The following is a 13321-nucleotide window of genomic DNA, read 5'->3' as shown; positions in this document are numbered from 1 at the left end:
TGGCCCGGGGGGACGGCGGCGCAGTGCAGTGGGAAGTGGAACATTGTGCAGCGTGTGTCTGTTCACCAGGCTCCCAGAAATCAAAGCAACAACCCTGAGGTAAAGTACAGCTCTATTATATCAATGTGTGCAGTGTGCCACTCGGGACGCGGCGTACTAGAATGACTTGGTGGTTGTCGAGCCTACCTACAGCAAGCATTTCAAGATCAGAGATTATCTCCCTCTCACGGAATCAGACAGACACTCACAGAGAGATTGAAAGGCACACAGAAGATATATTCACACACACACACAGATACACACCTCTCTCTCCAGCTCCATCATCCTCTCACTCAGCAGCCTCTCCGCCTCCACTGTGGCATCAGCAGCAGTCCTGGAAAGGTCACCTTTGGCGTCTTCCGTAGGTTGATCCGGTGTCGGCGCCCCCTGTGGGTGTGTCTGAGAAGTGTGTGTTTTGTCCGAGCGGTCTGACTCGGAGATGGCGTCCGCCTCTGAACTTCCCCTTCTCTTTTCCGACCGAAGCAGACATTCACTTTTTTTCAGGCTCTGCGAGAGAGACTCAATTCTCATCTGCGATTGGTCGAGGGATTCTGCCGCCACCTTCAGTTGGGCCTCAGCTTTTTCTACTTCCTGGCTCAGGAGTTGGGCTTGGCTGGACAGAGCCTGAGAATGCTCCTGCTCTTTGGACAGATCCTGATAAGAGATGGGAGCAGCAATGTGTCCAAACAGGGAAAGCTGTTTAGTTGTTTGCAGAGTTGTGCTAAATAAAAAGGTGATCAGTCATCATCATTTGACAAAGCACCACATATAGAAACAGAAAAAGTATTCATTTTGTCGCTTTTCGACCTCATGGTACCGGCTCAACTCTACTCGACTCTACTCGCCTTTTTTGCTTTCCCATTGGGCAAGCACTGAGCTGAGGCGAGCTGAAAACAGACTACAGAGTACTGATTGGTCAGAGAGAATCACCATCATGCACACATATGCTAACGGTAGCTACCAGTTTAGCTTACCCTCTTGTGTGTAGGATTTCCCAAACACTCTGAAGTCATAACTGAAATAAGTCCAGTTTGAACACAGTGCCAGCTCAGAGCAGAGGCTAGTGTCTGAAGTCATAACTGAAATAAGTCCAGTTTGAACACAGTGCCAGCGGTCAGCGGTCAGTTCCCGGTAGATTCCCTGCCTACCAACACGAGGGTTGCAGGTTCGCACCCCCGTGTTACCTCCGGCTTGGTAAGGCGTCCATACAGGCACGATTGGCTGTTTCTGCAGGTGGGAAGCCGGATTAGGGGTGTGTCCTGGTCACTGCACTAGCGCCTCCTCTGGTCGGTCGAGGCGCCTGTTCGGGGTGGAAGGGAATTGGCGTGATCCTCCCACGTGCTATGTTCTGCCGGTGAAGCTCCCCGCTGTCAGGCGAAAAGAAGCGACTGGCAACCGCGCATGTGTCAGAGGAAGCATGGTGCTAGTCTACGGCTCTCCCCAGATCGGCAGAAGATGGAGCAGCGACCGAGGAAGCAGGGGAAAATTGGGGAGAAAATCAGACAAAAATATATAGCTATAGTATACACTATTCTACATGTAAAGACAAATGTCAGCTTAAAAAAGGTCAACTCTATTAAGCAAAAAAAAAAAAAAAAAAAAAATAGGGGGAAACTTATTAGGTGAGTTTACCCTCCACTGAATTCCTGTATTGGAAGGGCACTTATACTGTACCTTCACCCACTGTCAATGACACATACACACACAAACACGCACGAGCACACATGCATACACGCGCACGCACGCACACGCACACGCACACACCTGTGACAGTGAGCTGATCCTGGCCTGGGCGTCTGTGCATTGCTCCTTCAGCTGCTGCTTCTCCTCCTCCAGACCGGCCAGTCGAGCACCGAGCTCCTTCTCCAGGTCCTGCAGTCGAGTGCAGAGCTCCTGGGACTGGGACAGCTGCTGACACACACGTCTTCAGAGAGAGAGAGAGAGAGAGAGAGAGAGAGAGAGACAGGGTCCCACACACAGGGTGCACAAGGTTAGAGTTGGCTATACACATGACTGCGCCTGCAGCCGTGTGTGTGTGTATGTGTGTGTGGAGAGGTGTTGGTCCTAGAGGTTGGCTGTACCTTTGACTTGTCCACAGCCTAGAGCCCTTTCTTAACCAAGATGCTGAAATATCAGCAGCTGGAGCAGACCATTTCACAGCTGGGCTACAGGTGTAAACTTCTAGTTTTCATATTTGGCAGCCTGGGTCACGTACATAAACTGTGTGTGCACATACACACACGTACACAGTGCATACGTGTGTGTGTGTGTGCAGGTCCGCCCATAAGGGGGGGTAAAGGGGTAAACTTCCAGGGGCGTCGCCACTAGGCTGGAGCCAGGCAATATTTTTATTTTTTATTTTTTTTTAACACTAAAATATATCTCCCATCCTGAAAATGCGGCAACTAATTTATTTTTTGAAAGGAGTCGAACAAATACACAAAACACAGCAGCAGTAACAAGGCATGCTTGGGCAGGAGTGCTCCTGTGGAAAATAGTGCCATTCTGATGTAATCCCCCATCCGACCAGTGCAGTGAGAGGCAGCAATGTGCCGCAACTCATCTAGTCTGCCGGAAAGCCAAAAGAAGAAGAAGAAGAACAAGGCAGGCACAAAGAGCGTGGAAGGAAAGAGACGACACTCCGGCCATTTTTGGAAACAGAATGCGCCTCGCAGTGGTCAGCTGCGGTAGCACTGGCCCCTATAATCAGCCTCTCTAAACAGTAACTCAACGGGAGTTGAACCTCGGGTCCTTTTCATTAGGTATTTATCTTGAAAAAACTAAACAAAGAAAACGAAAAATTTTGCTTAGTTTCCACAATATGGTTGTTGTTTTACATCCCTGCACTACACCACTTCAATCAAGATTTGCAGTACGCGTTTAGAGTGTTCTCCCGTTGAGTTACTGTTTAGAGAGGCTGATTATAGGGGCCAGTGCTACCGCAGCTGACCACTGCGAGCCTGTGCGAGGTTCTTTTGGCGCTGTCACGCTTCCAAAAATAAAAAATGGCGGAGGCTGCTGGGCGCTGATGTTGCAATGGGGCAATATGGAGCTGTCATTTCTTTCCATAAAAGTTCTTTGGCAGGCATGGGGCGGACCATTTTGCTTCGGGCAGCAGCAGCTAGAGGGACCATTTATGGTGTAACACACAACACAGACAGGTGATAGCAAACAAAACAAGACCGGTGATAGCAAAATGCCAGGAGCAAAACAAAAGTCAGGATGCCAAAATCGCAAGGCAAGAAAAAAGCGGGAGCAGGCAAGGGCTTTAGACACAAATAATAATCTGTTGACAAACTTTTTTCAGTCAGCTCCGAAAGCTGCAGCGTTGATATGAGTAAAGCGCATGCGGGGGAGCATAGTGGCTGGACTCTTCCAGGGGCACTGCCATCTCTCTGCATGGGCGGCCCTGTGTGTGTGTGTACCTGTGCTCGGTGTCCAGAGTCCTTGCTCTCTGGTTGCTGTGCTCCAGGGCGAGTGTGGTGCTCTCCAGCTGCTGCCTCAGTCTGGCCGCCTCCCTCTCCCTCTGCCTGCCCTCCTTCCGTTGGCCCTCCAGCTCCGACTGACACGCCTCCTTCTCCTGCTCCAATCGCGCAGCCTCCAGCAACGCCTGGTCCCGCCCCCGGGCCAGCGTTTCCGCCTCCAGGCCAGCCTCACGGAGCTCCGCCTCCAGCTCCTCCTCCCGCCGACGGGAAGTGTCCACACTCCGCCCCTGCCGCTCCAGCTCCGCCTTGAGGCTCTGGGTGGTCAGCTCCAATTGGTCGCCCTGGAAAAGGAGGCGGAGTTACATCTGCTGTGGATGGTGGATGACGAGTTTGAAATTAAAGCTCCAATATGTGGAAAACTACTGCTACAAGGCATAATTACAAGGTGCTTATAAATGCAACTTACTTCCCTGTTTGTACGTTCAGATATCAGCTTTATGTTATGGTGTCTGTCTGCTTGTACTCTCGATCTGCAGTGTTTATAACTGATCAGCTGAAAAAGATCTCCAAATATCTGCAAATCTTGCTGTGTCAACTTATCTCACTGCTATAATAAGGTGGAGGGGTCCCACTCTGCGCGGCGCACAGGCTGCTACAAATAAGCAGCGTGCAAAGCTAGAAATGAGCGTGTGATATTTCTAGTTTTATTGAAGACTAGCGCCGCTGATGAAGATATGCTCACTCTACGATAAACACACTTCAATTCCTATACGTTCCTCACAATAAAAGCGTCCTGTTAGTTTGTCAGTGGAAAGCTTTTAATATGAAGGAACTGCAGCAGGAAATGAGGAGTTACCGGCACATCCAGGTAACTTCTTTGCTCCGACCCGCTCACCAAAGTTACATAATGCAGGAGCAGGTGTTTGGGGTGTTCTTCCTATTAGAAGTCAGTGTAGCATCAAAATGACTTGGAAGCTGTTATATTCAGGTTAGAAAAATTACATAGTGGGGGTTTAAATGGGAAATTAGCATGATTTTTACTGCCCCATGGCAAAAAAATCAGCATAATTAATGAATCTGTGGGGGTTATAGGGATGTTAATCTGTGGGGGGTTATAGGGATGTTAATCTGTGGGGGTTATAGGGATGTTAATCTGTGGGGGTTATAGGGGTGTTAATCTGTGGGGGTTATAGGGGTGTTAATCTGTGGGGGTTATAGGGATGTTAATCTGTGGGGGTTATAGGGGTGTTAATCTGTGGGGGGTTATAGGGGTGTTAATCTGTGGGGGTTATAGGGATGTTAATCTGTGGGGGTTATAGGGATGTTAATCTGTGAGGGTTATAGGGGTGTTAATCTGTGGGGGTTATAGGGGTGTTAATCTGTGGGGGTTATAGGGGTGTTAATCTGTGGGGGTTATAGGGGTGTTAATCTGTGAGGGTTATAGGGGTGTTAATCTGTGGGGGTTATAGGGATGTTAATCTGTGGGGGTTATAGGGATGTTAATCTGTGGGGGTTATAGGGGTGTTAATCTGTGGGGGTTATAGGGATGTTAATCTGTGGGGGTTATAGGGGTGTTAATCTGTGGGGGTTATAGGGGTGTTAATCTGTGGGGGGTTATAGGGGTGTTAATCTGTGGGGGGTTATAGAGATGTTAATCTGTGGGGGTTATAGGGATGTTAATCTGTGGGGGGTTATAGGGGTGTTAATCTGTGGGGGTTATAGGTGTGGGGGTTATAGGGGTGTTAATTTGTGGGGGTTATAGGTGTGGGGGTTATAGGGGTGTTAATTTGTGGGGGTTATAGGGATGTTAATCTGTGGGGGTTATAGGGGTGTTCATCTGTGGGGGTTATAGGGGTGTTCATCTGTGGGGGTTATAGGGGTGTTAATCTGTGGGGGCTATAGGGATGTTAATCTGTGGGGGTTATAGGGGTGTTCATCTGTGGGGGTTATAGGGGTGTTTATCTGTGTGGGGTTATAGGGGTGTTGATGAATGCCAGTAACTCAGCCATTACTTGACATTACCGTCAGGAAGATTTCTGGTTTGAAAAAGTCACTTTCCAGCCTGCACTGTATGGAACACAAACTCCCCACACACACACACACACACACACACACACTGCAGCTTCCTGAGCCTGCTAATCGCCCACACCTACTGTACTGACATTTTCACTTGATGCTACAAGCAAGCAACCGGTCCGGCATCGCAACATATTTCAGCTACAAAGGCTAAAAGCCACTTTCTCAAGACAAAAAAGCTAATGACAAAGCAGTGTTATTACTCCAGTACTGTGCATGGTGATACATTACCTCGTCACTACATTTCTGTTTGATCTCTGCTCTAATTAGCTTACACTCATTTGGAAAACGTGACTTAATTATTTGTGCCAATTACAAATCACCATAGCTCAAGGGGACAGGAGGAGAATTGACTGTGGTCGCCAATAGAGGTCAATAAAGGTCATAGATTACTTAATGTCCCTTTAAAGAGCATGGTGCAGGTTGGAGACCACATTACATTAATACAGTATGTGGGAGGGGTATACTGCAATGAGATTTTCAAAGAACAAATAAATAAATAAACAAATAAATAAATCACACGTAGTTGCATCTAGACTGGCTTTGGTAAAGCAGCTGTTCCTGAACTGAACCGTAGACCTGTGATGTCAGCCCCAGCAGAACGTCCAGCAACAAGTGATGTCACAGGTGGAGTACGCCCATTTAGATTGCCACCCGACATATATACATATGCATTTTTTGAAGGAGAGGGGGTATTTTCGTACTAATCTTGGGCCCAAAATGTAAATTCATTAAAAAGAAATTCACCCTGCACCACGCTCTTTAACATTCAATCACTCCAGCATTACCATTTTTGCAATCACAATTCAATTCAACCAATCCAGGAAAAATTGCACAAATCTGCATCAAAATAGCCAAATCAACAGAGCGCCTGTCCTTTTTCAGGCAATCATCCCCATTTTTCTCTTTTGTCCACATGTCTACCTGAGTATTCTTCTGCAACAACTAACACCGCAGTGGAGCTCCAGAGAGGGAGGAGGCCAAGGATGATGAAGATGATCTGTCGTCACATATTTGAGTTTTATCCCCCCTACAGGTTGAAGAGTTTACTTTGTTTTTCATTTAACTTGCACTGTTATAGTTTCCATTCATCCTGAGCCTTTGCTTTTCACAATGTGCTCACACTGTGGAAACACAGTCTAGCTCAAACATAAATGGGCATTATACACAGTTTTATAATCAAGAAACATATTTAAATGTATCTATTTTATTAGGTGCTTACTGCGCTGATGCCGAGTTGAAAGTATAATTTGTGAAGACTGAAATTGCAGTATTTTCCTTCGTTGTATTCCCCCCCCCCCCCTAAAAAAGGTGAGCACTAGAACATTTCCAGTAGTTTCTGTGATATGCGCTATTCTTAAGGGATTCTATTTTTGTTAATGGGAGGTAGTCAGTCACTAATCTTTTTTATATAATATCTCTAACTTGTTCTTTTGCTTCTTGCAAAACGAAACTAAATTCTGCAGGGACTGAACAAGGCAAGTGATGTTTTTCCTTAGCGTTGTCTGAAGAGAGATGCACTGAATAAGATGGTGATGGCATCCACTCCACCTCTCCACCCCAACTAACCTGCTGGAGTGCTAAAAACCTAACCTGTGATCTCGTCTGTCTCTGTGTGTGTGTGTGTGTAGGTGTCTTATATATCTCAATATCCTGCTTTCAAATGGACTCCTTCGCTCAATACTGGGTGCATAAAAACACAGTTTTTCAGTCTCCGACAGCTTGAATCATCTATTTCACTTCAGGCTGTCAAATCCACCTCCTGCAGAATAATTTCTCCCAAGTAACAATGTAATTAGCTTTCAGCTATAAATACTGGAGACGGTGAAAGGAATTCATTTGATAGGTCCGACCCCTATCCAATGATTTACTAAGTAATTATTTTTACCTGATTACAGAATAATAGGATTCTGTCATCTGGGTTTATTTTTTGTTTCAAAAAGATTCTCCTCCCCTCCGCTTTGTCTTTAAAATGTAAAATGACATATCTTGTGGCCATGTAAATGTCTGGTGTTACAGCAGTCACTCATACCTGCTAACATCAGGCTGTGAAAAACAGCTAGATTTTCAAGGGTATGTCCGTTGTTGTGTCAATTTAAGCTGCCTTGTCGAAAAAATGACCACGCTAATCTAACAAAAAAGATATCTTATCTGTAAAGGGGAGACACGTGGGTACCCACAGAACCTATTTTCATGACGATATCTTGAGGTGAGAGATCAAGGGACCATTTGAAAATGTTTTTTCCCTTGCCAGAATTTAGTCTAATTTTGCAGCATTAATTTAGTCCCCATTCCGACAAGCTAGCATGACATGGTTGGTAGCAATGGATGCCTCAGGTCATCAAGTTTCATATGATACCAGTATCTTCACTCTAGCTTTAAAACTAAGCCTGCTACAGCCTCTGAAAGACAGTACTGTAGGCCTACACCTATCCTACCTACTGTATGTGCTATCTATACTGAGAAACACCCATTTGATTTGTATCACTATGAAATTGGGAGATTAACGGGAGAAATTACGAATCTGGAGCACAGCGGGAGAAAGGGTTAACAATTCCTGTGAAAATCTGTTTGCAGGGTGTGTGTGTGTGTGTGTGCGCGCGTGCGTGTGTCTGCATGTGTGTGTGTGTGTGTGTGTATGTGTGTGTGTGTGCGTTCTGGCAGACCTTGCGCTGTGCGGTGCGCAGTGCGTCCGCAGTGCTGCGGTGTGTGTCTCTGTCCCGCTCCAGCACGGCCCTCTCACCCTCCAGGGAGGCGATGAGCGACGCCTGCATCCTCTGTAGCTCCGCCTGGCTCCTCAGCCGACACAGCTCCTCCTCCATGGCCAGGCCCTCCGACTGAAGAACCTAACGCACCCCAGGGAGAGAAAATGGTGGGCCACTTCATTCAGCCATGCAAACTGTCCGGTGGTTTCACTGGACGGTGGTTTCAGTGAAGGCAGTAGCCGAAACGTCTGGCTGCACTATGGTCATCATGTAAAATAAAATAAATCATCATCATTTCCTGAATGCGGGTCAGTTTATATTTGATTGAAACCTCTTGTCATCCAGCACTGAAGTGAATTGAATCAAGACTTTTTTTGTGGGTGAGCACATTGGTCCTGTAAAACACTAAATCCGCCAAACGTACAAGTAAATCCACACAAAATAGATTTGTCACTGAACTGCTGGTGTTTGTGGTTAGCCTCTTTTTTCCTTTTGTCACCGGGCTCCCCCAAACCTGAATCCCCTAAACCTGAATCCGGAGTGCCTCCAACTGGACGTTTGAGCATCCATGTTTCCTACCTAGTTGGATGATGTGCAGTTTTGACATGCGTGAATGTGACCTCTTCAGAGAGTATTCATAGCTTTCAAGGGGCGTTACGTGCTGCCGGGAACGCCCACCTGGCGGTCAAAAAAAAACTTGTTCATTCCGTTGCCTGCGAGTCGACTCACGCTGTTTGTTCAGCCAAAGTGCCGGATAGCCTATCTGTTGTGCTATCGGTTGCACTAAACCGACGAGGAGCTCAAGTAACGTTACAATAATGATTAATACCCCGTTAACGTTACTTGAGCTTACCTTTGATGAAATGTTGGCCGCAAAGAGCAAAGACGTGTGTACTTTGATGGTAGAAAAAAAAGCCATTTTTTTTGCCCTCCCCAGTGACTGAACCACGTCGCACAAATCCACAACCTCCTCCTTTCTTTCTCCAACGGGATTCTGTAAAACACAAGCCAGGCGTGTCTCCTCGTCGGTTTAGTGCAACCGATAGCACAACAGATAGGCTATCCGGCACTTTGGCTGAACAAACAGCGTGAGTCGACTTGCAGGCAACGGAATCAACAAGTTTTTTTTTGACCGCCAGGTGGGCGTTCCCGGCAGCACGTAACGCCCTTGAAAGCTATGAATAGTGCCAGTTGACACCTGCCGGGGGTGAACTAATCATGGTGCGCAAGTACTATTTGGGCTTATGAAATTACTATTTTTTTCCCTCTCATTTTGGGAATAAATTGTAATCCCCAATCTTTCCATGTACCCCCTGCAAGCTGCCCAAGTACACCCAGGGGTACACGTACCCCTGGTTGGGAATCACTGCTCTATAACACACACACACAGGTGTCCCCATGTGAACCCGTCTGTCCATAAGGGTGAAGTGAACCTTCCCTTTAGGACATTTTTCTACAGAGTATCAGCATAATTACAGTTCACCCATCCCTTTAACCAGCCCACCATCATCTTCAAAGAGCTATGGAGATGAGATGATGGACGGCTAGTTAAAGGCATGACTGAGCTGTAATTATGCTGATACTCTGTAGATGTTTTATATCTACAGTATTTTCAAAAGCTTTTCAAGGCTTTGATCCCCCCCCCCCCCCTCAAAATCACAAACTGTCAAGGATCTCAATGACCGGTGGCAGAGATGCTCACAGATCATTTTTCCAAGTCCAACTCAAGTCTCAAGTCTCTTATAGATGAGGGTTCTATCATCCGTGCATGCCATCCGGTCTGCTTAGAACACGGCATAGCTAAAACTACGGGAGAAAAATTATAATGAAGATTGCTCACAAATCCCAAATCTTGAGTCCGAGTCGAGTCTGAAGTCTTTTGAGGACGAGTCTCAAGTCAAGCCTCAAGTCACTGTGTGTGTGCGACTTAAGTGTGACTCGAGTCCAAGTCCCCATCTCTGACCCGTGGGAACTCTGAACCACTCATTTATCCCTGCATCCCCCCCTCCCTCCATCCATACCTCTATCTGCCTGCGGGCCTCCCCCAGGCTGTCGGCAGCCTTCCTCAGCCTCTGCAGCTCGGCCTCCAGCAGCACCAGCCTCTGCTCCGCCTCCCAGGCTCGTCTGCTCTGCTCTCCCAGCTTGGAGCGCAGGTCCTGGGCCGCCACCGCCTGTCGGTCAGCCTCCGCCTGCGCCTCCTGGAGGCGGCCACTCAGAAGCTCCACCTCGAGACCGGACAGCGCGTACACGGCTGTCACCGTCCTCTCCGCATCCTCCTCTCCACATTCCGTCTGCTTTTGGATCTCTAAACTTGCTTCCTTTTCGGAGTCGCGTTCCACAGCTTGTCCTTTCCCAAGCTCGCCTTCCTTCTGCTGTCTCTCTCTGTTTTCTCTCTCTTTCTGCCCTCCTTCTGCCTCTCCCCTCTCTTTGGATTGGAGCCCCTCTTCGCTTAGCTGTCCTTTTCCTCCTCGGAGGTGGAGAACCTCCTCGCCAACTCCCGCTTCCCTCCGGGCGCCGATGATTTCCCCGCCTCTCTCCCTCTCTTCCATCCTCCTCACCGTTCCTTCCCCCTCTCCCCTGGAGGATTCAGAACCCTGGACACCTCTCTCCCCATCTCCCCTGGAGGATTCAGAACCCTGGACACCTCTCTCCCCATCTCCCCTGGATGATTCAGAACCCTGGACACCTCTCTCCCCCTCTCCCCTGGAGGATTCAGAACCCTGGACACCTCTCTCCCCCTCTCCCCTGGAGGATTCAGAACCCTGGACACCTCTCTCCCCCTCTCCCCTGGAGGATTCAGAACCCTGGACACCTCTCTCCCCCTCTCCCCTGGAGGATTCAGAGCCCTGGATGCCTTTCTCCCCCTCTCCCCTGGAGGATTCAGAACCCTGGACACCTCTCTCCCCCTCTCCCCTGGAGGATTCAGAACCCTGGACACCTCTTTCCCCCTCTAACCTGGAGGATTCAGAGCCCTGGATGCCTTTCTCCCCCTCTCCCCTGGAGGATTCAGAACCCTGGACACCTCTCTCCCCCTCTCCCCTGGAGGATTCAGAACCCTGGACACCTCTCTCCCCCTCTCCCCTGGAGGATTCTGAGCCCTGGATGCCTTTCTCCCCCTCTCCGCTGGAGGTTTCCGAGCCCTGGATGCCTCTCCTCCTGTCTCCCCTGGTGGATTCTGAGCCCTGGATGCCTTTCTCCCCCTCTCCGCTGGAGGATTCAGAGCCCTGGATGCCTTTCTCCCCCTCTCCGCTGGAGGATTCAGAGCCCTGGATGCCTCTCCTCCTGTCTCCCCTGGAGGATTCTGAGCCCTGGATGCCTCTCTCCCCATCTCCCCTGGTGGATTCAGAACCTTGGACGCCTCTCCCCCCCTCTCCCCTGGAGGATTCGGAGTCTTGGACACCTCTCTCCCCCCTTCGCTCTTCTCTCTCTGGCCTCTTCCCTCCTTCCTCCCTCCTCTCCTCCTCCATGTGTTGCACTTTGGCCGTCAGTAATTCCATGCATTGCTTCAAAGTGCTGTTTTCATTCTTCAAGTTTTGAAACTGAGAAAAGGAGAAACAGGTAGATGTGACAGGGAGTGAATAGGTCTGATGAAACTTTCATGTTTTGAATTTCTTTGCCCACATTTATTGCTTCTTTCTTTTTTCCTTTTCAAAATGTATTGAACCTGAATGGCCCACAGAGATTAGGTTCTACAGTGCATTATGAATGAGAAGCCTGACACAAAGAATTACTCTCCAAATCCAAACCGTGCACTAGGGTCAAATATCTTGAGTACCCAAACATAAATAAAGTCTAAAATTTCAAATGTAGCCTATAGTTTACGGCAATAACGTTTTTTAGCAATATCTGACTGACTCACACCTGGTTGAATTCAAGTATAATATAACTAAGCAGTTTTCTTTCAGCTCACCTCCTTGAGTGTGTTCTGATGCTCCGTCTCCAGGCAGGCCAGCTCCCTGAGTGTGTTCTGATGCTCCGTCTCCAGGCAGGCCAGCTCATCTTTTGCGTCTGGTGAGTCTGCCTGCAGCAAGAGGGGGTGGACAGTTAACCCCTACAACTGCTGCATCCTGTTTCCTTTACATCAACATGAGCTCAGATAGCCAGGAGCGAGATGTCTGACTCAGTGACGCCAGGTGGACACGCGAGCTATGCCTCATTTGGTCTCTACACTAGAGGATATTATGAGTCTTCATGGTTTACTGCTGTTCTCACCAAAATTCATGACAGTGGTGGTTTGTCCAGCCGAGACATCATTGATGATCATGTACAGTGGTTCTCAAACTTTTTCACGTCAAGGATCCCTAAACTGACACCTAGACCACGGACCCCCATCTGATAAGATTTTCGCTTTTACATGCTTTATTACAGAAAGTGTATGAAATCCATGACCAAAATAGTCATACATTCTGTCATAGTGTTACTTATGGATGGAATTATAGTGAAAATAAATTATCACAGTTTTTGCTGGGGACCCCCTGGAACACCCACAAGAATCCCAATTTGAGAACCGTATACACAGAATTATTACAGGGCTTTGTTGAATACTCGATTCTGATTGGACAATCACGACATTCTACAGTCTGTTATTCCTGTATAGCAGACCGTTGCTAATATGTATAACATACCGTTGCTAATGCACGCAGTGATCACACACTCGGGAGGACCTGGACCATATCAATCCGCAGAAAGAAGTCCATTAAATTTTGTTGCTTTAATAATCAAATTAAGAATGGGAGCGCCTCTCCTAGTTGCCTATTGATTTCTTTAGTAAGTAGCTGTGTAATAAACGTGATAATGTCCAGCGAGCTGGTCATTATCATGAAACCCTTCAGAGTGATCAGGACCTCACCATTCATTTTGCAATAATGAGCGGCTCGCTGTGCATTATCCCTTACACATTTCCTAGGCTCAGAATGGCTGTCAACTCTCTGCTAATCGTCCCCTCTTTGAGTTCCTTCAGTCACTGATCCCTCCAGTACCATTTAATCAGCCTGCTGTTAATACCGATGACCCCCTCTGACCTTCAACCTTCAACCTGTGCAGTGGTAAACTGTCACGGATTGGTTTGACCTCTTT

At 47.9% G+C, this 13321-nt stretch overlaps 1 protein-coding gene across 1 annotated transcript in view; it reads right to left on the bottom strand.

Annotated features, from left to right (window-relative positions):
- ccdc88b (coiled-coil domain containing 88B) overlaps positions 1-13321 on the bottom strand; it is a 59669-nt gene that overhangs the window by 18313 nt on the left and 28035 nt on the right. The window contains exons 14-20 of the mRNA XM_083651799.1: positions 12156-12266; positions 11702-11784; positions 10267-11620; positions 8207-8386; positions 3465-3805; positions 1804-1963; positions 304-693 (exon numbers count right to left, since the gene is read on the bottom strand). Of these exons, the coding sequence (XP_083507925.1) occupies positions 304-693; positions 1804-1963; positions 3465-3805; positions 8207-8386; positions 10267-11620; positions 11702-11784; positions 12156-12266 (2619 nt within the window). The remainder of the gene's footprint in view (positions 1-303; positions 694-1803; positions 1964-3464; positions 3806-8206; positions 8387-10266; positions 11621-11701; positions 11785-12155; positions 12267-13321) is intronic.

This window comes from Poromitra crassiceps, assembly GCF_964638095.1.
Source record: "Poromitra crassiceps genome assembly, chromosome: 15".
Classification (NCBI taxonomy): domain Eukaryota; kingdom Metazoa; phylum Chordata; class Actinopteri; order Beryciformes; family Melamphaidae; genus Poromitra; species Poromitra crassiceps.
This window is presented reverse-complemented; position numbering and strand designations above follow the sequence as displayed.